General features: G+C 34.0%; 2 protein-coding genes across 2 annotated transcripts in view; one reads left to right on the forward strand and one right to left on the reverse strand.

The window, feature by feature from the left end:
* LOC110037998 overlaps positions 1-16,658 on the forward strand; it is a 24,540-nt gene extending 7,882 nt beyond the window's left edge. The window contains exons 2-3 of the mRNA XM_020742754.1: positions 9,198-9,985; positions 16,247-16,658. Coding sequence (XP_020598413.1) covers positions 9,198-9,985; positions 16,247-16,454 — 996 coding nt within the window. The 3' untranslated portion in view covers positions 16,455-16,658. The remainder of the gene's footprint in view (positions 1-9,197; positions 9,986-16,246) is intronic.
* Positions 16,659-18,127: 1,469 nt separating this feature from the next.
* LOC110037997 (mitochondrial substrate carrier family protein C) overlaps positions 18,128-25,475 on the reverse strand; it is a 35,784-nt gene continuing 28,436 nt past the window's right edge. The window contains exons 3-7 of the mRNA XM_020742753.1: positions 24,549-24,693; positions 23,816-23,931; positions 23,666-23,744; positions 22,674-22,907; positions 18,128-18,999 (exon numbers count right to left, since the gene is read on the reverse strand). Coding sequence (XP_020598412.1) covers positions 18,670-18,999; positions 22,674-22,907; positions 23,666-23,744; positions 23,816-23,931; positions 24,549-24,693 — 904 coding nt within the window. The 3' untranslated portion in view covers positions 18,128-18,669. The remainder of the gene's footprint in view (positions 19,000-22,673; positions 22,908-23,665; positions 23,745-23,815; positions 23,932-24,548; positions 24,694-25,475) is intronic.

Raw genomic sequence — 25,475 nt, forward strand, 5'->3', positions numbered from 1 at the left:
TATATATATATATATATATATATATATGGGGTTGTCTTAATCTTTATTGAAATATTTGCTCTTCTTTTGAGACTTTGATTTTGGTAAATATAACATGATTATTTTTAATGAAAATAAGCATGTTTGTTATTTTTGCTACTAAGTACTATAAACTTTGTTGAATTTTTGAGTTAGTAAACTACACATTGTGATTCTGTGTTTCATTTTGCATCTCATCTTTGGACCCTTAAGCTTCATGCTTTATAATGTCTAATGATGGGAGAAAAATACATTTTAGTATAAATAATTAAGAACAAAAGAGATATTCAAGATTGTGCAAATAATAGTGTAATCAAATTTATTAATCATAAAATGAAGTTATGAAGAATAATGGAACATACACTTAGTATTGGTATTCCTTTTTATTTTGTGTGATATTAGCAATTTTTAATTAATATTATTTGAACATACAATGATAATTTTTTGTGACATGTATGAACTGCTTAGATCTTTATAGCATAAGAATGATAATATAATATTTTGAGTTAATACTATGTAGTTAAAGTGGAGTAGCTATCAAGAATATTGATATCATAAAGATTTTAAGGTAAATTTTAAAATGCTGCAATTGGGCCAATTATATAACATGAATTTGAGTGTTTGGAAGTTTAAAAAAAAAGTTGTTGATAATTAACTTTAGTGCAACATAAATCAGAATATAAGATGGATGTGTAACTAAATTAAAATTATATATTGAGAAATGATTGTATTAAAGGAATGGCTTGAGGGGCATCTGTTAAAGAGAATGTAGTTTAAAATTGACTAATGGTTTGTAGTTGTGTAATGAAGGAGATTAAATGTACCAATTAGACTGGAGGATTAGGATAAAGGAGTAGCTTTAATACAATATTGATAGAACTTAGTTAAACTGACTTGTGAAGAATAGATTTAACACCTCAAGCTACACTCCAAAAAAAAAAAAAAATAGAAATAAAGGACTCGATATGGACAAGTAGTAAATATTGATTCAGAAAGCCAACTTCAAATATTTGTAGGGAGGATGAAGCTGTTGTAATTTTTGAATATGCAAGTTGGAGATAGCATTAATCTAAAACTGAATTTTTTGTTTCATATACACCAAGGCATAGAGGGCATATTTAATTTATAAAGCTTCTGTACATGCAAGATCTGAGAGGGTTTGATGCATGTAGTCTTACTCATTACATTTTCTTGGCTCAAACTTGCTACCTCCGGTTCAAAATGGTGGCTTTTAATCAATGCTTCAAGCTCTTTGCCACTGAACATTGATTCTAGAACATGATTAAAAGGCATGTGATGTTAGAAAATAAATTACAAAAGAGTGTTGATGAGATTTTCATTACGCTGATTTCATTTCTTCTAAGGCAGCTTCATTGTCATTAATTTCTTACAAAATTGAGCATGGATGGAAAAAATTTGAAATTCTCTTTGTGAATTACCTTAAGTTAAAATTAGCCAGAGCACTTAAGGTATTCATCTAATTTTCTAAGCTCTACATTCATTTGCTTTTGCACCTTATAAAATGTGAATTTAACCTCTTGCTCTTCATCTAATCATTCCCACCCTATACTCCTTTCATTCCATATCGTCAACTTATCACTTGGCATTTTGGGCATGCGTCTAGCTAATTCTTCATTAACCCATGTGCATTTGCCTTCATTGTCATTGTGTTCAATCGGGTTGACTTATTGATCATACATGGTGGTTAACAAGGACTCTCTTCTTGGGTGTTTCGCTTGAAAACCCTATCATTTATGTTTTTATAAGTATCATGGGAGATAGAATTCGCCTTTGTAGTGATTATATTGACTAGAGGATTTTATCTTTGTTACTAAATGATTTGTTTCTTCATTTGATCTCTTGCTCTTTCCTCGGATCTCATGTAGCTCATTGTTTGGGATGTTTCTCTCTTCATTTATGATATTCTCCCATGCATGTTGGATGCATATCCTTTGGATATTTTTGAAGGTTCTGATCAACTTGAGAGTGTTCCAAGTGTCCCGTTTCAACCTATTGTGCCTGGCTTTCATCGTTATGATTTTTATTCTTCATTTGTGTTTGGATGACATTTTGTTGAGCTAATCAGGGAGGTTTCTGGGATGTGGAACCAACCCTTCTATCCTACATGACATTTTGTTGGAATCAAGTCTATTTTGTATTATCAACTTGGGAGGAGACCAAGCTATCTTGATACTCTTAGCTTAGCGTGCTATGTTTTTGACCCTTCTTACCCAATTAGGTCTTGTTTCAATTATTTCATGTATTTTATGCTCTTTTAAATTAGTGGACTTAGTCACACAAGATTCCATCACATTTATGATTTGAATCATTCCATGAGTTGGGACGGGTTTAGCCACCCACACCACTTATTGATGCCTACATATTGTTACTTACCAGTGGCATGCATGGCACACTTGTTGGTAATGTATATTATTTCATTTGTTGAATGCAATGAGCTGTTGCTCACTGATGATGTATATAATGTTACCCTTTGATGATAATGTTTTATTATCTATTGTTGCCATTTGGATATTTCGCTATTAACGAACCTTTGCCAACACTCACCTGCCATATTTGATGTTGATGCACATTGTCAGTCTATCATGCAGTTGTTGTTTGTAGCATCCAGAGATGTTTGCGCTTACACTGTTCTAGAGATTTCCATTCATACATGTATTTCACCTGATGTTAATACTTTATTTCTGTTACATCATTGTTCGTGTTGATGTGTCTCAAAGGAGCTGTGTACATACTTTCCGGCCCATCTGGTGTCAACATTTCCTCTTGATTTATTTTCTTTGGTTGTTAATTGATGCATCCAGAAGCATGATTGTTCATGCCTAGATTGCTCGATGAAGTGACTAACGTTACATGCTTGCTACATCTAGTGTTTCTTCTTGCCATTGTTTTGTTGTTGACAATGATTGATCTCATATTTGGAGATGTTTCTTGAACTGACACCACCTCAAATTTTATTTTTCATGTTTTCATCACCTAAGGGGATGTTAATTATGCTATCAATTGCCTCTATTGCATATGGAGCACACTAACATTGCTACCATTGTTGTCGTCATCATTTTGGCAACCAATGTTCATGGAGCACACTAACATTGCTCGATGAAGGAGATGTTTCTTGGAGGCAGTATTATGCTACTATCTCTCTATGTTCTTGGAGGGACACCAACCTTTTGTACTCAATTCATATAGTTGAATTTATCATATAGACTAGTCCCATGTGATTGTTTCTTAGAGATTTTCCATGTAAAAACTTTCACCATTTTCTTTTGTTTTTGCTCAAAATTCTAGGGCTAAGATATGTGCATATCACTAATTCTTAGAATTTTTTTGTTGTACACGATATACCAATACCTTATCCTTGATAATTCTTACTTTAAGTATCTATCTAATATAACTGATTCTCTATATTTATTTTCGTAATTCTTATATATATGTAAAGGTAGTTGAAGTTTGGTTTTACACTCTTTGCCATCTAACCACATTTGAATGGCATCGTTGAGGTGCTTCTTTTTTAACTTTAAGCTTTATTTATAGATTCTATCTCTATGCATTTGTGTAATAGATCCAAAATGCTATAATCTACTACACCTTAGTATTGCTTGATCTCTCGATAAGATTGATTGGTTATTTTCAATTTCACATGTATTATGGGTGTCTTTTGGAGTACTTTATAAATGCTTTTCATTTTGAAAATCCATTAACAACTGTTTGGGAGCCATCGTTTCACCTGCTTTTATGATAATCCCGTTTTAGAAACCGTGAATCCACGAACGACAGCACTGTGCTCCATTTTGTTGTTCTAATTGCAATCTCATTAACAACAATTGACTCATTTTATCCCCGATATTACCCTTCCTTCCTCTCCCTCCTTCTGCTTTGCTACAGGCAAGTGGTGTTAGGGCAGATTCGCGGTCCTTTTCTCATCTCCTTTGCATTCACTGTTGTCTCATTCTATATGTCTCTAACCCTCGTCTCTTTTCATGTTTTCCTCTGTGGTGGTTTGTTGCTTCTCATTTTACCTATGTAGTTTTGCCTTTGGCTTCGCGGTTTTTCTCTATGGTGGTGATTTGGTGCTTCTCATATAACTTATTTGATTGTGTCATTGGGGCTTTTCTGTTGTTCTCTGTGATGATGGTTTGACGCTTCTCATTTTGCTTATGTGGTTGTGCCTTGGGCCTTTTCGGTTTTCCTATGTAGTTGTGCCTTGGGCCTTCTCGCTTTCTTATGTGTTTGTGCTTTGGATTCTTTCGGTTTTCTTCTATGGTGGTGGTTTGGTGCTTCTTGTTTTATTTATGTGGTTGTGCAGTTGGAGTTTTTTGATTGTCTTCTATGTTGGTGGTTTGGTGCTTCTTGTTTTACTTATGTGGTTATATTATTGGGGCTTCTCGGTTGTCCTCTGTGGTGGTGGTTTGGTGCTTCTCATTTTATTTGTGCTTTGGGGCTTTTCGGTTTTTCTCTGTGTTGTTGGTTTGGTGCTTCTCATTTTTCTTGTGGTTGTGTCATTTGGGCTTCTCGATTGTCCTTTATGGTAGTGGTTTGGTGCTTCTCGTTTTATTTATGTGTTTGTGTCATTAGGGCTTTTCGATTTTCCTATGTTCTAAGGTTTGGTGCTTCTCATTTTACTTATGTGGTTATGTCATTAGGGTTTTTCGATTTTTCTCTGTGGTGGTAGTTTGGTGCTTCTCGTTTTTTCTCTGTGATGGTGGTTTGATGCTTCTCGTTTTACCACATTAATTGGTTGTGTCTTGGGGCTTCTTCGCTTTCCTTTGTGGTGGTGGTTTGGTATTTCTCGTTTCACCACATGGGTTGTGCCTTGGGACTTCTTGGTCTTATTTTGTGTGGTTGGTGTGGTTGTGATTTCGGTTGTAAGAGTGAACTTGTGAAGCTCCAAGGCACAACCACATATGTATATATCTAGCTGGTAAAGTTTCTTATAAGTTTTGTGCAACACCCAATGATGAGTGATACGCTTGATTGTTGTGGATTAACATAAAAATTATGAATTTAATATCACTAGTCGAAGTAACACCCGAAGATGGGTGTGGGTGTGGTTTGGTGGTTTTTGTTGGCTTTTGGTTGTGGGTGTGGGTGTAGTTTTGCAATATTGGTTGTGGGTGTGGGTGTAGTTTTGCAATATTGGTTGTGGGTGTGGGTTGTCTTGGGTTTTAATTGTGGCTTTGCATCGATGGTTGGTGTTGGTTTTGTTTTTGGTTTTGCATTGATGGTTGTTGGTTATGGGTGTGATTTGGTTTAAGATCACAACATTGGTAACTACAAATACTACAGTCTTACAACAAATGACACTGTTAGCCATAGAGAATGTCCGGTCCTAGAGCACACATTACACTGTTAATCATAGATACTGCTAGTCTTAAAGCACACATCGCACTGTTAATCATAGATACTGTCTGGTCTTAAAACACACATCACACTGTTAATAGAGGATAACTGATAAGCCCCAATGTCACAACCACATAAGTAAAATGAGCAGCACCAAACCACAATCACAGAGAAAAATAGAGAAACCCCAATGCACAACCACATATGAAAAACGAGAAGCAACAAACAACCACTACAGAGGACGACCAAGAAGCCCTAATTGCAAAACCACATAAGTAAAACAAGAACCGCTAAACCGCCGTCATATAGGAAAACCAAGAAACAACAAACCACCACCACAAAGGAAAATGAGAATGGAGGTAACGGTTAAAGATACAGAGAGAGGCGGCAGCGAATACAAGAGAGAAAAGAAGAGGATCGCGAATGTGCCCTAACAACAATTGCCCGCAGCGAAGCTGAAGGGAGAGAGAAGAGGGGAGGGGTAATACCAGGGATAAAATGAGTCCATTTCATAATTGAAGAGGGACACGATGGTAATTCCGAATCCAAACCACAATTAAATCCGCAAAGCTGAGGACGAAGCTGTCATTCGCCGCTTCTCCGTTTTTAAACATCATTATCGTAAAAGCAACCGAAAAGTTAGCTCCCAAATGAGTATTAACAGCTTTTCAAAACGAGAAGCATTTATAAAGCGCTCCCAAACGCACCCTAAGTCCCTAAACTTCTTTTGTTACCCCTTTCTTTAACTTATTATTTACCATATAATAACTCTCACCCTTGAGAATTATGTTATCTGTAACATGCTTCATGTTGTGACCTTTTCACCATCAATTTAACTTTTATTAATTCTTGTGATGTAACATGCTTCGAGTTGTGCCCTTCACCATTGGTTTAACATTATTAATCCTTGTGACCTTCAAAATCAGTTAATACTTCGAAGGCATCATCCTTCTTAATTTTCTTTGAATGGGACATCTCACTTTTCTCATTATCTTGTAAAGTTCATTTTGGTGATATGTTCATTTTGGGGCTTAGGTCTTCACCTTCTGATTTATATCAGATCTCTTTAATAGGAATGCTTGGAAACTTACCTCATCAATTGATAGTCTTCTCTTGAATAAGTTGTTCTCATCCAGACGCATTGATGTATTTTAACTCATATTGATGATTTTCAACATTAATAATTTATGACTCTTCATTATTTTTCTTCTACTAAATGAAGTGTGATATCACTTACGCACTTTTTATGCCATCTATTTTCTTAACATCTTAGTTCGCAAAAACTCTCTCCTTTGAGAAATATGTTATGTGTAACATGTTTCAAGTTGAATGTTTTTCTAATAGATCATGCTTTTGGCATTTCTTTGTGACCTTCGCCATCAGTTAATGCTACCAAGGTACCATCCATTTTCATTATCTTTAACCTCGTGATCTCATAAAGGCCATTTTGATAAACTCTTTGGGCACTTGGATGTCCATCTTTTTATTTTTATTAGGCTGATATTCCCGCATGAATTGATAGACCAGCCTTGAATAAGTTGTCTTCATCCACATATGCGTTGATGTAATGTAACTCATATTGGTGATTTTCAACATCAGAAATATTAAGACTCTTCAATATTTTCCTACTAAAATAAGAAGAATAATATTAATTATATGCCTTTGGTTCTATTTTTTTCTTACTTTTTTTTTCTAAGTTCTTACTTACTATGTGGGGACACTCTTCAATGAAAATTATGTTATTTGCAACATGATTTGACTTGAAATTTATTTATTTATTTATATTTTTAGCCTCTCATAACTCAATATTGGAATGGATTTTAAGAAAAAAGTACAGAAGTTGAAATGCATAATGTTAATCTGTATTCATAAACATTAATATGTAAGATCATTTATTTTGCTACTTCCTTTTCGATAAGGGATATTGGTAGTGCAGATGCCCTTTATAGGATATCACTCAATGATAGCCAATAAATAAAATGGGAACTTGTTATTCATCTATGGTAAAGTTCTATTATAATGATAAAATCTAGTTTCAATGTTTGTTTATTAATGCCCGAAATTATTGCGAGATAAATCGGTCAATCTCGCAAGTATATGTGTCGATCAAGTAATATATGAATTTTGAGTCCGCGTATCAATATCTCGAGGGAAGTTGTCAAAATATTCTAGTAAGAGAAATTCTAGTTTACTGAACCTCTGAATCTAGTTTGAATTATTTAATGCACAATTGTTAAAAGTTCTAAAATCCTAAATGGCGGAAACTAGACCAAGTTCTATAGAGTTTTTCAAAACATTAAAGGATCGTACCCCAATGATACCGGCCTAGTGGTTTCTCGAGGTTTCTTATGAAACCCATGCTATTGTAAACAACCAGAGACACAATTCTCACTAGCCTGTCTCTAGGTCATACGAAGAGGCAAAAATCATATTCAGTTAAGAGAAACTTGAACTTGTAGCATTTCTGAAGATTTCTCAAATCCCTTTTGTTGCAATTTCGTGATGACAATATGCATATTTCACCAAGCTATTGTGTGTTAACATACTTGTTTTTCTAGACGATGCTTAGAAGTCCTAGATCACAAATAATTTTAACATTTTATTGGGTCAGATTTGAAGTAAATTAAGACCAGAAGGTTAACACATCAATATTTGAAATACAAACTTTCTGTAGACTTCTCTCATACAATTGCATTCAATCTCTCCTGACAACTTCTGCAAACTCTCATGAAACAACCCTATGAATATTCTCAAGAAAAATCATTGGAGGAAATCCTAGAGTTGACGAAGACTCTATTAAAATCTGGAGAGAAGAAACATCCACAATGTCTAAGAGTGCCCTAGGTTGTGCCCAAGCTATCTTTATATAGCTCTTGTCAAAACTTTCATGAAAAACATTGCCAAAACAAACCTGGTCGAGTCGCAGCGTAGCCATGCCCGTGGCCAGCTTAGTTGAGGACGACATAGTTATGTCATATAGCTGCGTAATTATGTTAGTTATACAGATAGCTCGGCGTAACTATGTCGGTCCTTTAAATTATGCTAGTCCTTTAAATTCCGTGACTTCATATTTTATCTCTGTTATGCGCACTTAACACCTGTAACTTGGCAAATACCACCAAGAAACCTTCCACAAACGGAATAGCATGATAAATAGGGAAGAAAAAAATGGTGAAATGGCATTTAAAGCAAAGAAGTTATTTAAACTTATATTGTATCATCTATTTTCTCAAACGTATTTGTAAGAACATGAACATATTTTATATATGCATTTGGTTGTCATGCCCATCTTATAAATTCTTGTGGTACTCAGTCATCATTAAAAGTGACGAAGATTTTTTTTTCCTGTCCCTTTAGGCTTTTTATAATTACTTTTGCACAAAATCACCTCCATCATGGAATCTAGACGTAAAATTAAATTAATTGTTGATTCCATGGTAAATTTCCTGCTGTTTGTTTCATAGAACTCTCCCATTGCTTCAGTAATAGATCACGCTTTTTGTGAATTATACGTGTGAAGTTATATTTACTTTTATACAATATCTTATGAACGGCAGGAAAAACATATTTCTAGATTTTTTTTTTTACTGTAATGGCTGTTGATTTTGGTTATATTATGCCTATCATTAAAAACTGCTTGGCCAAAAGGCACACAACGATCCATTTGTTTTCAAAGATGTGGCAAACACTGACAAGTTGATTCTGAAGTTTCTTGTAAGCAAATTTATTTTAGGCTCTTAGCTCTAAAATTTCCTTCTTGGAAGCCTTGGCATTGTACATTATTTTTATCAGATGACTAACCATTTCAGTTTCCTGCACAGGTTATAGGGAAATGGAGAGCAAAGCAACAGAAAATTGTGAATTTAATTGATCAGGTGCAACTACTGCGAAGAAAGCTTCATAGATGTCAAATGTTCCTGCTTCCAAGAAGGAATGTCAAATTTGTTTTTGAACTGGTCAGGGATGTGATAGATTCTCAGGTCAAAAAAGGTAACGATTTGATTCAGGTGAAGACAAACAACAATCTGACCGAAACCTGCAACATCTGCCTAGAGATTACAGACTGTTCTCAAATTTTTACTATTGTTGGATGTGGACATAAATTCTGTTATTCCTGTATGAGGCAGCATGTGGAAGTTAAGTTACTTCATGGAATGCTCCCTAACTGCCCCCAGTTGGACTGCAATATTAGGCTGGAAGTTGAAAGTTCCAGGAAGTTCTTACCTCCACGACTCCTCATGATCATGAGCCAACGAATTAAGGAGGCATCAATTCCTCCAAATGATAAAGTTTATTGTCCTTATCCAAGGTGCTCAGCTCTGATGTCAAAAAGTGAAACAATCTTCCCCCTGTATGGCTCTGCTAAACAGAAAATATCTGACAATGCTGGACTTAGAAAATGTGTTAAATGCAGTGGATATTTCTGTATCAATTGTAGAGTCCCTTGGCATGAAAGAATGTCATGTTCTGACTATAAAACATTAAATCCGCTCCAACGTCCTGATGATCTCAGGTTACATTCGCTCGCAAGGCAAAAATTGTGGCGCCAATGTGTGAAGTGTAAACATATGATTGAACTATCTGAAGGATGCTATCATATAACTTGCAGGTATTGATATTGCCTTCATCTATCTGAATATTTCTCGTCATCATCATAATTAACTTTAGAAAATTTTGCATGTATGCCTTACAATCTCTATCTATTTACATATCAAACACAGAAAATTTGATATTTACATTTATAATATATTGGTGTCATAACCTATTCATGAAAAGATGTGTTTCACTTTTAAGAAGTTCATAGCAGTGATATTTTTTATATAATATTAGAGATTTGAGTGCTCTGCATCTAAATATGAAAGTTTAGATGTTAGATAGGTAGATGTATAAGAATTGTGTAAAAGCCCCTTAGCTTTATCTCAACCTTTTAGTGACACTTTTAAAGCAATCTTTTTAATATCACAACACATCATTGTGGTTGTTGAACACACTAAACTATGTGTATTTCCATCTTGTTGAGATGGAAGTTATTTAAGAAAATATAATGAAATTGATAAACATGATTTATACATAATATTATTATTCCTTAAATTTATTTCTTTATTCATATTATATAATGTGTCCTGGTTTCACTGAAATTTTTGTATGTTTTTCACGTCAATATTATTATTGTTTACTTCTCTACAGCCGTTCGTTCTTTGTTATTGTTTAAAATGATGGCTGTGGGCTAACTGTTAGTTTAAAAGGCCTCAAAATGAGCGATTAGTATTTTGATGCTGAAGACCATGCAGAAGTAGATTTGATGTTTATAAATCAATGACATTGTTTCCTCGTCTGTATTAGACTAATATCCATTGCCAAATCTACAGTAGCGAGTAGGAGCTCCTTGGTCCTCCTAAGATGTTGTAATATTCTACCATTGAAGGATTAGCATGTAATAATTTTGTTTAGTATTTTTTTTTTGGTCATCTTGTAGCCTACATTAGGTTATATGCCTTGGAATTCGAACTATTAATCATGAATTAATTAGAATTTTATACATAGAAGATGCTAACTTTCTTTACTAATTCCATTTAAGCAAAATGAGTTTCTAAGTTTGCACGACCTATGAAGCACAGTGATGATGCAAGATAGAATGCAATGTGGAGAAGAATAATAAAGGTGCACCTGATGCATAAGACTTCACTTTTTGGGGGATTTTGGGAGAAGTTGATGTAAAAAGCCTTGGCCTATATAATGTCATTTTTCAAATTCGAGCTTATTTATTACAATTTTTTTTATTGAATATGCACTAGCAGAAAAGTCCACCTTTTTGGGCTTAAATTACGAAAAGAAAAAACTATAAGGCAATTATCGGTGACCATAATTTTAGGCTGTTTTCATAACCACGTCCAATTAATAATCAAATAAATTTGGCATTTTGCTGATCACAATGATTTTAATGGTTTGGCTCCTTGTGCAGTATAATGCCACTTTGTTCATATATGGTGAAAGTACATACCATGTGAAGAATGTCAGGGATTTCCTCATCTTGAGAAACTATCTTTGATAAACATTTTTTGGGCGTGGTAGGAGTTTAGCCAATATTGTAATTCATAGAGTATTTTAATTTATATGATTAAATTAGGCCATGTTGATGGTGTTGGCCCATCTAAAGCTGATGATAATGGTGCATATTACCATTGTTGTCTCCTATCTTTCTTGCAATAAACCAAGGCATGCCCATCTGTTCATAAAAGCCATCCTTCGTTCATCTATTTTGGGCGGCTCATTTAATCTTTTGTTTGTTCCATTCAAATATGTGCAGACTTTTGTTTTAAAGTTTTATTGAAGGTCAATTGAGCCAACTTGGGGTTTTTCTAGCACTAGTTTAATGGGCACTAATTTGAACAAGATTCTAGTTTAACCTTTTCTTGGTTCTTCATCAATTGTGCTTCCAAAAAAGATTAGGATATTCGTATTTTCTTAACAAGAAAAGTGAATTTAAAATCCAAAAGTGAGTGTGATTTGGCGCTGGAATGCTCAGATTTATTTACAGATTTTTAATTTATTATCTTTTCAATTTTCATTTTTTTTTATTTTATTCTCACTTTCTTAATTTTTCTTTTTTTATTTATAAAAATTTTAAATTAGTGCATTATTCAATCTGTCAAGTTGCTTGAACATGCATGACTATAGTGCAATGAGAAATTTGAGCTGGATAGCAGGCTTTGCACATTTTTGCATTCTTTTCCAAGTGACATTATTTGAATTTGACTTCACTCAAAAGCATGCATAACACTTTGGAGCTATTTTAGTTTAAAATTTCATTTTATCACCAGCAATAGTGTTGTCATTAGAATGCATGCAAGAGTTTACATTTTGGCGCCTTGACACATTTTTTATGCATGGAATGCATGCTTCTTTGTGCAAATTAAATTGAGCTGAAATTGTCATGAAAAACCATCTTCTTTAAGATGCTTTGACTTTATTTTTTGTACTTTTACTGATTATTTTACTTTTAGCAATAGGTGAGCGGAACTTTACATCTATTTACATTTCACTGTGTTTTTGTTATGTGCATGATTTTTTTGGTGCAAGTGCTGAATGCTTGTCGATGCAACTCATGAACGAGTTTTTAAATTGTTGTTTTCTTTTTATTTTATTCATCTATACCTAGGTGGGTCACATTTGGGGAAAATTATTACCTATAAATAAAGGATCTGCACATATCACTTCATTGCCATTTTGTGTTCATAGTGCACGGGAAGTAATGAGGGGCTCTTGATTTCATTTGCTAGCCGGACACTAAAGCTTACGCAAGTACATCTTGTCTGTTATTGGGCTCTATTATGTGATTTTTGCCTAATTTCAGATTTTTGCACTATTGGCTTGTTATTTTTATATACAAATTATTTTGTTTTTGAAAATATTTTTGTTTAGCTTGTAAATTTCTACTTGATTTCAATAAAATTTTCCACATTATCCCTGTGGAAAAAATGGTACCCAAAAATATGTCAGGGTGTTATGTAAAAAAGAAAACTTATTTTTAATCTATTCTTAAGACAAAAAATAGCCTATTAGTCTTTCTTTTTCTTCAAAAGAGACATCTAAGGATCTCTCAACATTAGAAAATCCTTTCCATATAATACACTTACTATTGTGTGGTGGTGGGAGTGAATTGGAGAGGGGGTGCAAGAGACATGGGAGAGGCCCAGAGGGAAGGGGCTATGGAAGGCTCAAGAGGAAGAGCATTGAGAAACAAAAAGGGAAGTGCGGTATTTTTATCATTTTTTTAATGGATGAGAGGCTGATGCCCTCCACGTTACTAAAAAAAAAAAAAAACTGGGAACATTTGACTCCGCATAACCAGCTTTTCGTGTAAATTATTAAGTTGGGAGCTTTGTAAATTGTCATTATTATTATATAATTAAAAGCAAAGGGGAACGAAATATTTGGGCTAATGCACTAATAATAATAATGATTAGAGATATACACAAATTTTCTTACTAAACTTACCAAATGAAAGTCATGAAACATTTAGAACATGCTGCACTTTTCCAGAGATTAGTCTTGTTGCAATCTTTGCACAACTTGAACTTGACTAGCATATCACTTCTTGAAGCTGTACCAATTTATGAAGTAATGCTATAGTTTTGAAGAATTTTGAAAGAAGATTGCAAATGACGCAACGAACTGGTAGGCAAGTAACATGAAACCTCCTCACTCTCACTAAAGTATGGATATCACTCTTAACATCACCAAAGAAGAAATGGCAAATTTGCCACCAAGTTTAGTATAAGAAAAAAATCTCGATCTGTATTTCAAAAGTAGCATTTTCTATGCTAGATTGTTATGGCTATATATAAAAGCAATAGGAGTTTAAAGAGATAATTATATGAAGAGATAAATTATATAAATTTAGATGTTATAAAAATGTCTTTTGATTTTCTCATCATACAACTTCCTAACCTATGGTAGATCTTCAATTCTTGTATTTTCTCTCTCCTCCTACTTGACTTTCTTTCTTTCTCTCTGGACAAAAATTCTCTTTTGATTAATCTGCTGAAACAGATTAAAGAGAGATAATCTATAACTTCAATGCACATGTAACCTTCAATTTTGGTCAAAAAGTTGGTAAGGGTTAATGACATGGCACTCTCAAGAAATTTTCATTGAGAGTTGCTTGCAATTGTGATTATAAAAGCATTTCAAGTTTTTAATTAGGCTCATTTTATTTTCTACATAAAATTACACGACAAATTAGTTTAATAAGCTTCTAAAAATATGTTTTCTTATACCATTCAGGCAATGCTATATAGTTATGACTCGATTATTTTTATGTAATATTTGTAAAGGAGACCATCCATTTATTCAAATTAATATCTTCTAATATTTTTAACGCCTCCTTTATTTTGACATTTTAGTGTTGCATCAAATTTTTATTACAAGCATTAGGGGACAATGGACTGCCTTTATTATGCTGCTCTTTGACCATTGCAATATTGTTATATATATAGGTAGATAGAAAGATGGATAGATAGATAGACAGACACACAGAGATACAGGTGCAAAACTCATGTAGGAAACGTATAGTTATATTGATAAATGCTTGAGAATGTTTAACTAAAGAATAATCTTCCTAAGTACAAGTAATAGACCTGAAATTGGTTGTTCCAAATTGAAATCTAGCACTCACATAGGCTTTAGATACATGCTGGGCAGTGGAGGGATGCCTGACCTATAATACTTTAAAGGCTGATTATCATATCCATCATAAGATACCCCGTAGCAAGGTCTAACTAATCAGAACTTGATGGAGAGGGAAAACGAAGCTCAATTACTTGAATAACTCGGAAAGAGTAGTTGCAATGTTAGGGATAGTAAGATTTGCGGTAATTAAGATTGTGCGTGCTAACATGTTAATAAGCCTAAATAAAAAGTGGCAGCAAGAAATCTCTCATTTTGTTTCTGCTAACTTGTCAGATTAGTGATAAATGGTCTCCACTAGCTTAGTTTTCTTACTTACCCTATTGGATACTACAACGTTCTTGGACAGAAATTATTTTGTTTAGAGAAAATAGTTTAGACTAAAAAGTATATATCTTGGAGATATTCTTTCAAAAAGATAGGCGAGAGCAAATTTACATTTTTTTGGCCAACTCTTGAAGCATGCCAATTGCGACAAAGTTTCGAGATCATTGAGCATTATGTAAGAATGAAATAATCAACTGATTATCATTTGAAAACTTTTTCATCATCTTTATGATCTAGAAGAAATGCATCGAAGTAAATCAATTTGTTGTCATAATTAAGCAGTTTCATAAATAAGTATATTATTTTGTTTTAGATTTGATTTTTTTCATTCAATAATAATTCTCAATCTATAGTTTATATTTTACCAAAAAAAATTGGAGGACATAATTATTTAAAAACCGATTTACATACTTTTTGAATGATTATATTTTTCAAATTTGTTGATTATTATGTTTGTTTTGATGCAGATTGAAACACTTTAGGCTTGTAATTTTTTAATTTAAAAAAAAATTAAATTAAATCACAACAAAATTGATATTTTTTTCACACGTACTTTTAAAAATTAAAAGATAATTGTATACTTGTGACTTTTCTGCATTTAGCACAAAAAAAAATGGTTTTATATTTCATTATTTTAGACTTTAATATACTTTTGTTGTCAACAAATTTTCATCATCTAGTTGTACCATGAAATTTAATTGTGGCACCAATGTTAAAAAAATGTTTAGTCATAAATGAAGAGTCCATGACAATCTGAAATGTATTTGGAGAATTTATATCATGGTGAACGATAGATGGGTTAATCAACAAGTGATTTTGCCCTAAGGCAATAGGCTAGCAAGATTGGATGAGCATGATCGAGGATGATGAGGCCGTAGTACGGCAACCGGACTTGGTTTGTAGGTGAGCGAGTGGCCGACAATAAAGCAAGCATGTGTGAGCAAAAAGTGGGAGCGAGCAACAAGCACGCATGCACGGATAAACTAGTAAATGCAATTGTTGATTTTGCAAGATTTGGAGTAGAGGTTGCCTCTTGGTGAGGAGAGGGAGAGGAAAAGGAGGTGTATACTAACCTCTAGTGCTATCTTGAGGGAAAAGCGGTTCTATATCATTCCCTTAGTTTCTATTGAAACAAGATCAAGGGGCATTTACATACAAGCCACAAATTCTCATGTATTTACATTTCCATCACCGCAATCACTTTTAGAAGTGAAATGTAATGGCACCAAGGTGTTATAAATTTAAATATCGAAGTTTGGGTGTATATTTAAATACATAAGAATTATGTGGCATGTTTGTAAATTTCCATTTAATTTATCGCCTCTGATTTGAAATTTGTTGTATCAACTTGCAGGTGTGGGTATGAGTTTTGCTATAGTTGTGGTGCAGAATGGAAAGACAAGAAGGCGACATGTTCTTGCCCACTGTGGGATGAGCATTACGTTTGGTACGATGATAACACAGAAGAGTCGTCAGAAGATGATTATTATGATAATGATGAATTTTATGATGATGATGATGCATATGATGATGATGATGATGATGATGATATTCAAATGTGAGGTGAAAGCTTTCTTTTTTTCTTATTTGTATGAACTCTTAGCCTTCTAAGCTTTGTTTTTGTCTCTAAACTTTCTGTAAATATTGCCTGGAAAGAGATCTTGAACGCTTCAGAAAATCAGACTATGCTATGTGTGAGTTTTTTCTCAGTTATTTATATTGCAACGCACTGAGTTTAGTTCTTGGAATCAGGTTATGTTGTTTTATTTTGGCGTTGGTTTTTGTGATTGTTTTTTAGAGTTTAATATAATCATTTGGTGGATTTTGTGCTAAAGATTGTTTGAGCAAGAGTTTGAGCAAGATAATGTCAAGGGAGCGGCTTGGGATCACTTTCATTTTGGTTTTTCAATTTCTATTTTTATTGTATTTTATTTTATTTATGTCTTACTTTAAGATAAAACATGTTGGCATGTATATAATTAGGTTATGATTGTTTTTAAAAATATTTAAATCACTTAAAAAAAATTATTTAGTGTATTTTAAAAAATAAATGAACTTGTTTTTAAAAATAAAATTTAAAACATTTAAAAATTCAATAAAAAACATTAAAAAATGGAAGAAAATAATATAATATAAAAATGGGCCCTAAATATTTCAAAATTGGCATGCATAGCAATGCTTATGTTATATATGTAAAAATCGTATCTTGGTATTTATTTATGGAATATCTAAATTGTATAGTCAAATCAAATACGCCGATAATATATTAGTGTTTTTTTTTTAAATAAAATATGCTTTCTAATTCTTGTATTTATGATATTAGTTACATAATAAATAATATGCTGAGTTTTCTAAAAACAAACATGATTGATATGATTGAGGCCATTGAATATGAATAATTGAGTTGGCAATTTAAACGAGTAATATAACCATACTAAATTATAAACCTTGTTAAATCTCCAATACTTTATTGGCGGTCATCGAAAAACTAATTGAAATGTAAACGGAACTATTTTTTATAAGAAGCCAATGACGAGGATAAAAACCTGGTGCTTTATGACCCCATAAATTCGAAAAATTATTCCATACGGATCGGTCAACTCACGCAGCGTGCGTGCGGTGACCGATCCGGACCGTAGATCACCTGATCTACGGTCCTGATGTATTTCGATGGGTCCCCCAAAATTTTTTTTCTTTTTTTTTAAAAAAATGGAAATAATCCTGAGCGTAGATCAGCGTAGATCACCGTGATCTACGGTGATCTACGGTCAAGATCGGATACCGCATGCAGAGATGCATGCGGTGTCCGCACGCAATAATCTCTCCATAAATTCAGCTGTTTTTTTCAGCAACCACTTCAACTCAATTTATTTCATCAGCAGCTTCAACACGCAGCATCCCATTCCAAATATTGCTGTCTTAGCCATAATTAAATTAGAATTAGTCTCAAAATCGTTCGTATGAATATAATCTATAAATAATTATATGAATTCATGTTATACTAACTAGATTTCAGAACAACTTTTTCTCAATTATAATCAAAGAGACCGAGAATCTGAATGTAGTACGTCCATAAATTACATACAAGTTTTAAACCCAATTTGCAACGTATATATTATCAGAAAATTAGAAATGTGTCTGCAATTATATATATATATATATATATATAATTTCATTTGCACTATTAAACCGATTTGGACTAACCAATAACAGGTTTTTAATTAAAAGATGGTAGGAGTAAAAAACATCACAAGAAATTATCGTGTAAATTCATGACAATCTACTTTGAAAAAAGCTTTAAAAATGAGCAAAAAAGCAAAAGCTCCTGCATGACTCAGGAGTAGACTATACATTTACGAAACGAAAAAAAACCAAAGAAAACATAACAGTCAGGCGAATTTTCCCTCTTTTCCTAAGAGATCACTGGGCCAAAACTAGAGACTAAAATTCTAAGAATACCAAACACTGGAGGAGCTGATTATGCTCAAAATTTCTCAGATCCTCGCAGCCAAAATAAATTAGGGGATTTAAATACATACCATTTACTTATATAACATCTTAATGACTAAATCACATCAAAATATATACATAAAAAGGTATAGTTCACTTTACATAAGTTAATGCTAGTGATACTTTTGATGTGATTTGAAAACCAAAGTGTTATATAAGTAAATGAAAAGATCAAGGTATTATTTATATAAATACCAAAGACTTGGGGTGATATGTATGCAATTCCCCTAATAAATTACAAGATATATGTCATAGAGGCTTGATTGTCTATACTCTAGGCAGTCTTGTATCGGCCTCTCCGGACTTAATCATCGCCTTCTTTGCAAGCTCATAGCCTGCAAAGTTCATGGCACCCAGAGGTGCAATCCAGAAGAATCTTGGTAAAGCTCCCTTGAAAAACCCTAGTGGTCCCTCCTGCTGGAGAACGGAGAAGGCCACAATCTGCATAGACACAGGCTGCCCCTGAGGAGCGGTCATCATTCTCGTCTTCATCACATCAAAAGGATTTGTAATCACGGCTGAAAGCCCGCCAGAGAGAGCTCCTACTGCAATGGTTTCCCATGGCTCGAGCTCACGGTTGAGAAGACTCTGAGCAGCCTGTTGAAATTCACAATCTTCCAATTTTAATATCCATTTAATTCCATTTTACATGTATGATCTCACTTTAATTTTTTAGTGAACTTATTCAAATTCAAAAAACTCATCTTACCATACCATATGTATAATCATCTGTATTTCGACATCATCAAAATCTAAGTTCTAACTTTCGGGGGGAAAAAAAGAGAACATGCAAGCTTATAAAAAAAAAATAAACAGACTATAGATTCAACATTTTAGAACATAGAAAAGCTCAACCCAAAAATAAAAAAATTATGATCTCTTTCTAACTAGTAAAATAAAGTCACCGCCGTTGCCATTATTAAGCATGTTTTACATTGATTTTACTTTTCTTCAAATCATTTAAACTCTTGCATTTACTTACACTAAACCAAACAACTTTATGGTATTCAAATGCATTGCATTTCAATTACACTTTCTTTTAAATTACATTACTTTTTTCAGCAAATTAAATAGCCCTAAATATCCTCTTTATCTTTATGCCAACCTCTAAAATTTCAAATTCATTCCACTTGTAAAGTTCATTTAATTATTACTTCACCCTTGTTTCCATTTTACATGTAAGTGTTAGAAACGGTGGAGCCCGTCCACTATGCTTGGGCGGTTACTTTGCTTTGGAGAGTCACGCTTCTTTACAAATAACCACTCCCGCCCCTCTTTTGCGAAGTGAAGCATCTCTTCGCTCGCTCCTGTTCGTGATAAAAGCTTCGGATGACACTCCTTGGGTTTAATAATCACGCTTTGAGTTCTTCTTCGGTTTCATCGGGATAGAAGAAGGTTTCCTCGGGGCAGAGGAAGAGAAGTGCAAGGAGGAGCAATTCCTTACGATAGAAGGAAGAAGAAAAGATTGGTCTCCCTAGGCTTCTTCTTGGTGGCTTGTAGCAGAAGAGAAATTGAGTTTATTTCTCTTGTAAGTTTGTCTTCTTCGATGTATCTCGGTGTAGAGGGAGGAGAACAGAAGAGATAAAAGAGAGAGCAACAAAGTGAGAGATTCCTCTTGTAAGTCAAGGTGATCGACTGATGTAAATTTCTCATGTAGTAAAATCCTCATCAACTCCGTGGATGTAGGCAATTTGCCGAACCACGTAAATCTGTGTGTTTTGTCGTGTTGTTCTTTTTTGGTGTGATTTTTCTCGTTCTATTTTTCACTTCGTCGATCGTTCTCCTGTTTAATTTATATATATACCACATCAACTAATATATCTAGTTCGACGCAACAACAACAACTGGTATCAGAGCGTGGTTTCAGATTTGAGGAAGAATGATGACTGCAAATGAAGTGAGGTTTCAGTGATCGAGAGGTTTGATGACACAGATTTTGATTATTGAAAAATGCAGATAGAGAATTATCTTTATGGAAAGAAACTTTATCTTTTATTATTGGGGAAAAAACCTGAAAGAATAGATGAGGCTGAATGAAATTTGTTGGATCGACAAGTTATGGGGGTTATTCAATTGACTCTATCGAAGTCCGTTGCACACATCATCGTCAAGGAAAGAACGACTGCATATCTCATGGAAGATAAAAAGTCATCGGCGAATAATAAGGTGCACTTGATGAATAAGTTATTCAATTTGAAGATGGTGAAAGGTGTTTCTAAAGGTGTTTCTGTTGCTCAACACAATACTATCACAAATCAATTATCGTCTGTGGAAATTGATTTTGATGATGAAATATGTGCACTGATCTTGAATATGTGCACTGATATGTGCACTGATCTTGTTGGCTTCATTGTCAGATAGTTGAGAAGTCATAATGATAGCAGTTAGCAATTCTACAGGTAAATATAAACTGAAATACGATGATATTCGTGATTTGATTTTGACTGAGGAAGTTTGCAGGAAAGATTCTGGCGAGGTCTTAGGTTCGAGTAGGTTCGAGTTCGGCCGGCACTGAATGTTGATTTCAGAGGGAGATGACATGATAGGAACTCAAGCATAAAGAAATCAAAATCAAAGTTTAGTAAGCAGACAACCTATTGGAATTGTGGCAAGGCTGACCACATAAAGAATAACTACAGGAATCCTAAGAAGATGGAAAATGATAGCGCAAATGTGGTATCTGAAGAATCACAGGATGCACTATTGTTGACAGTTCATAGTTCTGTTGAAGACTTGATATTGGATTCAAGGGCTTTGAATGTGGTAGGAAATTTACTAGAGGCCACAGTGCAGAGCAGTGATGGAAGTGAAGAGAAAAGTGGGTCCAGGACACTCATTCCTATTGTTCCACAAACAGATGCTGGAGAACCACAGAGCTATGAAAAAATCTTACAAGATAAATGTTCGAGCAAGTGGGAGCTTGCAGAACTTCCATCAGGGAAGAAGACATTACACAATAAATGGGTGTACCAGGTGAAAACTGAGTGTGATGTCAGTGAAAGGTACAAGGCTAAACTTGTTGAAAAAGGCTTTCAGCAGGGGCAGGATGTTTCCCATGCAGTGAGAGTTGTAAGAAGAGGCAAGAGAGACCCAGGAAATAGCTTGGAGGTGCAAAGCTATGTGAAGTCTGCTGATATGTTGACTGAGGGTGTTACTCTTGAGAAACTGAAGTTGTGCACAACTTCAGTTGATCTTCTAGAGTGAAGACAAATGTTTTGAGTTGCAGAGGTGGAGGATTCATGTTTACATGTTGAAGATAAAGGCGACACCGTCAGTGGAGGATATCCGTTTGATGAAAGAGATGTTGCAGTCTGTGTATTGATCTCCAAGTGGGAGAATTGTTAGAAACGGTGGAGCCCGGTCCACTATGCTTGGGCGGTTATTTTGCTTTGGAGAGTCACATCTTTTCACAAATATTTACTCACGCCTTCTTCTTTTGTGAAGTGAAACATTTCTCGCTCCCTCTAATTCGTGATAAAAGCTTCGGATGGTTCTCCTCGTGTTTAGTAGTCACACTTTGAGTTCTTCAGTTTCCTCGGGATAGAGGAAGGTTTCCTCGGGGCAAAGGAAGAGAAGTGCAAGGAGGAGCAGTTCCTTGCAGCAGAAAGAAGAAAAAGGAAAAAGAAGATTTTTCTCCTTAGGCTTCTTCTTGGCGGCTTATGGCAGAAGAGAAATTATGTTTATTTCTATTGTAAGTTTGTCTTCTTCGGTGTATCTCGGTGTAGAGTTTCTTCGGTGTAGAGAGAGAAGAACAAAGAACAATGAAGTGAGAGATTCCTCTTGTAAGTCAAGGTGATCGACTGGAGTAAATTCTTCAAGTAGTAAAATCTTCTGCAACTCCGTAGATGTAAGCAATTTGCCGAACCACGTAAATCTGTGTGTTCCGCTGTGTTGTTCTTTTCTGATGTGATTTTTCTCGTTATATTTTTCACTTCGTCGATCGTTTTCCTGTTTGATTTATATATATACCACATCAACTGGTAATATCTAGATCTCGCAATAACAACAACAGTACGATCTCAATTTATTTTTTTAGTGAACTTATTCAAATTCAAAAAGCTTAACTGACCATACCATATGTATCATCATCTGTATTTCGACGACATCACAATCTGGTGTCCAAATTTAACTTCTAACTTTTGGGGAAAAGGAAAAAGAACATGCAAGCTCATAAAAGAAAAGAAACAGACTACAAGAACATAGAAAAGCTCAAAACCCAAAAATAAAAAAAAAAATTTATGATCTCTTTCTAACGAGTAAAATAAAGTTACCTTTTTTGCTTCAGCGTATATACCCATCCCAGCCACATAGAAGGGCACTTCCCGGCAAAGTGTGGCACCTGTTCCCCTAAAGAATCCCTTTAAGCCATCCTGATGTAAAGTGCCCACAATTGCCTCTCCTACATTGTCAAAAATACCTGCCTGTAGACGTTGCTTCAATACCTCGCATGGAATCCTGACTGCGGTTCCTAGGACTGTGCTGCAAAAGGATGCAATAGATTGCACCTAAAGGATAAGAAGGCTTCTTAGACAGGAACGGACACAAAATGCTCTTTTTTTTCTTTTTCTGGTGAGATTTTAGGTGAATTTGATCACAAACTCATACACACCCATACAGTAACTCCTAACAAAGTACGTGCAGAATATATCACTGATTAATATTCTAACTGATAATTATTTTATTAAAAAAAATATTTCTTTTGTTTCTAGTTTTTTTAATTTTTTTTTATTTATAAATTCATAGAAAATGTCAAAAGAAATATAATTATAATTGACCACAAAATCTTGAAAATTAAAATTTCATCTATCTGGTTCAATCCAAAACATACCAAATTCATCAAGTCTAATTTTTAAACTATTTAGACAATCATTTAAAAAAGATTGTTCAGACATCTAATAGACACCCACATTAACGCTGGAAGAAAATGTTTAGGACCTAATAAATTTAAACTTAGGTTTTCCTTTCTTCATCCCCATGACATAGTTTTAGCAGATTCATTATAAAAAAATAAATAAAATAAAATAAAAATCTTCAATCTTCATGAGAAACTTACTACTAAATAATATAGTTACAATGCATATTTCTACTTAAAGAACATAATATCACACATCTCTGCATACTGATTTGTCATTTAAGAATATAAAGCACCAATAAAGGGAAGAAATACAAAATGTCATTTTTATCATAACAATGGAATCACTGAATTATAAGATGACAACTTGAGAAAAATTTGCAGAAAGGAACAAATGGAAGCTACGTTTACCTGAATATCAGGAAGGGTTGGCGCAACATTTATGAGGATGAGCTTGCTTGCTTCAAAGATGCCAGTTCTTAGACCATGGCTGTCAATTAGGAGCAAAATGATACACTTTGATGGCGAAATCAAAAAGATGAGCAGTAAAAGATTGCTAACCTTGAAAATTGCCCAAGAATGGCAGGGATAGAACCTCTGTACAATCCTTGAATCCCGATTTCAGGAAGCCTTGATACGAGTTCAGGGAATGAAAGAGTGGATGCTTGTACACGAGTCTGATAAAAAATGCAAATCCATTATACATGATGACAAAAGAAGCATTACAGTTATAAGAGCAATTGCATTACAATAATAAAACTTCTGAATAAAAACATTGCTAACAGAACTTGTCTAAAAAAAATAGTTTTTTTTTTCTTCGAAAGAATTGAAAAAAAAAAAACAAATAAAATTTGAACAATACGATTACTTTATCTGATAAGCAAGTACATGAAACGATGGATTTCAGCACATACACAAATCAACCTTAATTACGCAATAATAAGCATTGCAAATAAAGTGCAGTTTAGATTTACTATTGCTGGAAATCAAGATGACTCCAATGAATGGTCAATTTTCTTTTTGTTTTTTGGATTTAATCATCTCTTTAAAAGTTGGCAAAGAATCATATCCTGCATCTGACTTATATAGTTACGACTAAGCATTCATTCTAACCTAAAGACTACATCAGAAAGCTCAACACCAATGCACTTATCAAAGCTTACAATTTGGTTTTCTTGTAGCAATCTAACATTTAAACATTATTTAATAAAGCAAAGGGTAAATATATTTAGGAACTTGTTTATTTTTCTTCTTTACAATGCAAATATGGAGGAATGAAGTTTTGGTGCTTTGCCTTCATTGTATCAATAGGATACATCACAGAAGTAGAAAGCGCGGATGCAAGACCTCCTGCCAAAGCAGATTTCAGAACACTTTCAGCAGGTATTTCCACTGGTGGGGGAACGGCGACAAGGGTGGCAGCCTCAAACCAGATGCTCCTACAATTTATGTTCAAATAATGACTTATAACCAGCAAACAAATGAAATAAAAAAATCAGTTTTTATTGAGGGTAAATAACCAAATTGCAGTACAAGAGAACACTAATAGTCAAACATAGACCAAATTTAACAGATAAAGAGGAAGATTTACATACATACCACTCAGTTCTTATGTATTTACATATCTAAGTTTAGCTGTTAGGTATGTAAATACATAGGAATTGGGTGATATGTATCTGAATGCTCGCACCAAAAAAGAGAAGAAAAAAACTGATCTCAGAGATAAAGTGAGTACAAAAAAAGAATGAAAGCACTTGCATAAAAATCATCCGAATTACTATTGCTTAATACTAGCTTCAGCCAAATCACGACTGAATTTAGCATAAGTAACTGAAAGAAATCAGAGATTCCCATGGTTCACCAGAATTTAAGCTAAATATGTTCATAACAACTTTCCTAGCTAATGATATATATTCTGAAAATAAAGACCATCATTGTACAACATCTTCCACAATTTATATTTTAAAAGTTTTCTTGTAATCAGGAAAAATTGAAAAAGTTATTTAGCATCTCGTAAAATGGTAGTAATGAACCAGAGAATGAAAAAAGCAGAACGATGACTTCTAATTTTCAGTATGATCGTTTCTATTCATAAACCATGTAAGAAATGATGTTTAGTAACATATTTATCCTTGAGCATACAAGCCATTTGAAACACGACCAGCCTGCACTCAAGAGCTCGCCAGTGAAGTCACGCAGGACACCTAAGGCCTTTGTTTCT

The sequence above is a fragment of the Phalaenopsis equestris genome, unplaced genomic scaffold (genome assembly GCF_001263595.1).
Source record: "Phalaenopsis equestris unplaced genomic scaffold, ASM126359v1 Scaffold228818, whole genome shotgun sequence".
Taxonomy (NCBI): Eukaryota; Viridiplantae; Streptophyta; class Magnoliopsida; order Asparagales; family Orchidaceae; genus Phalaenopsis; species Phalaenopsis equestris.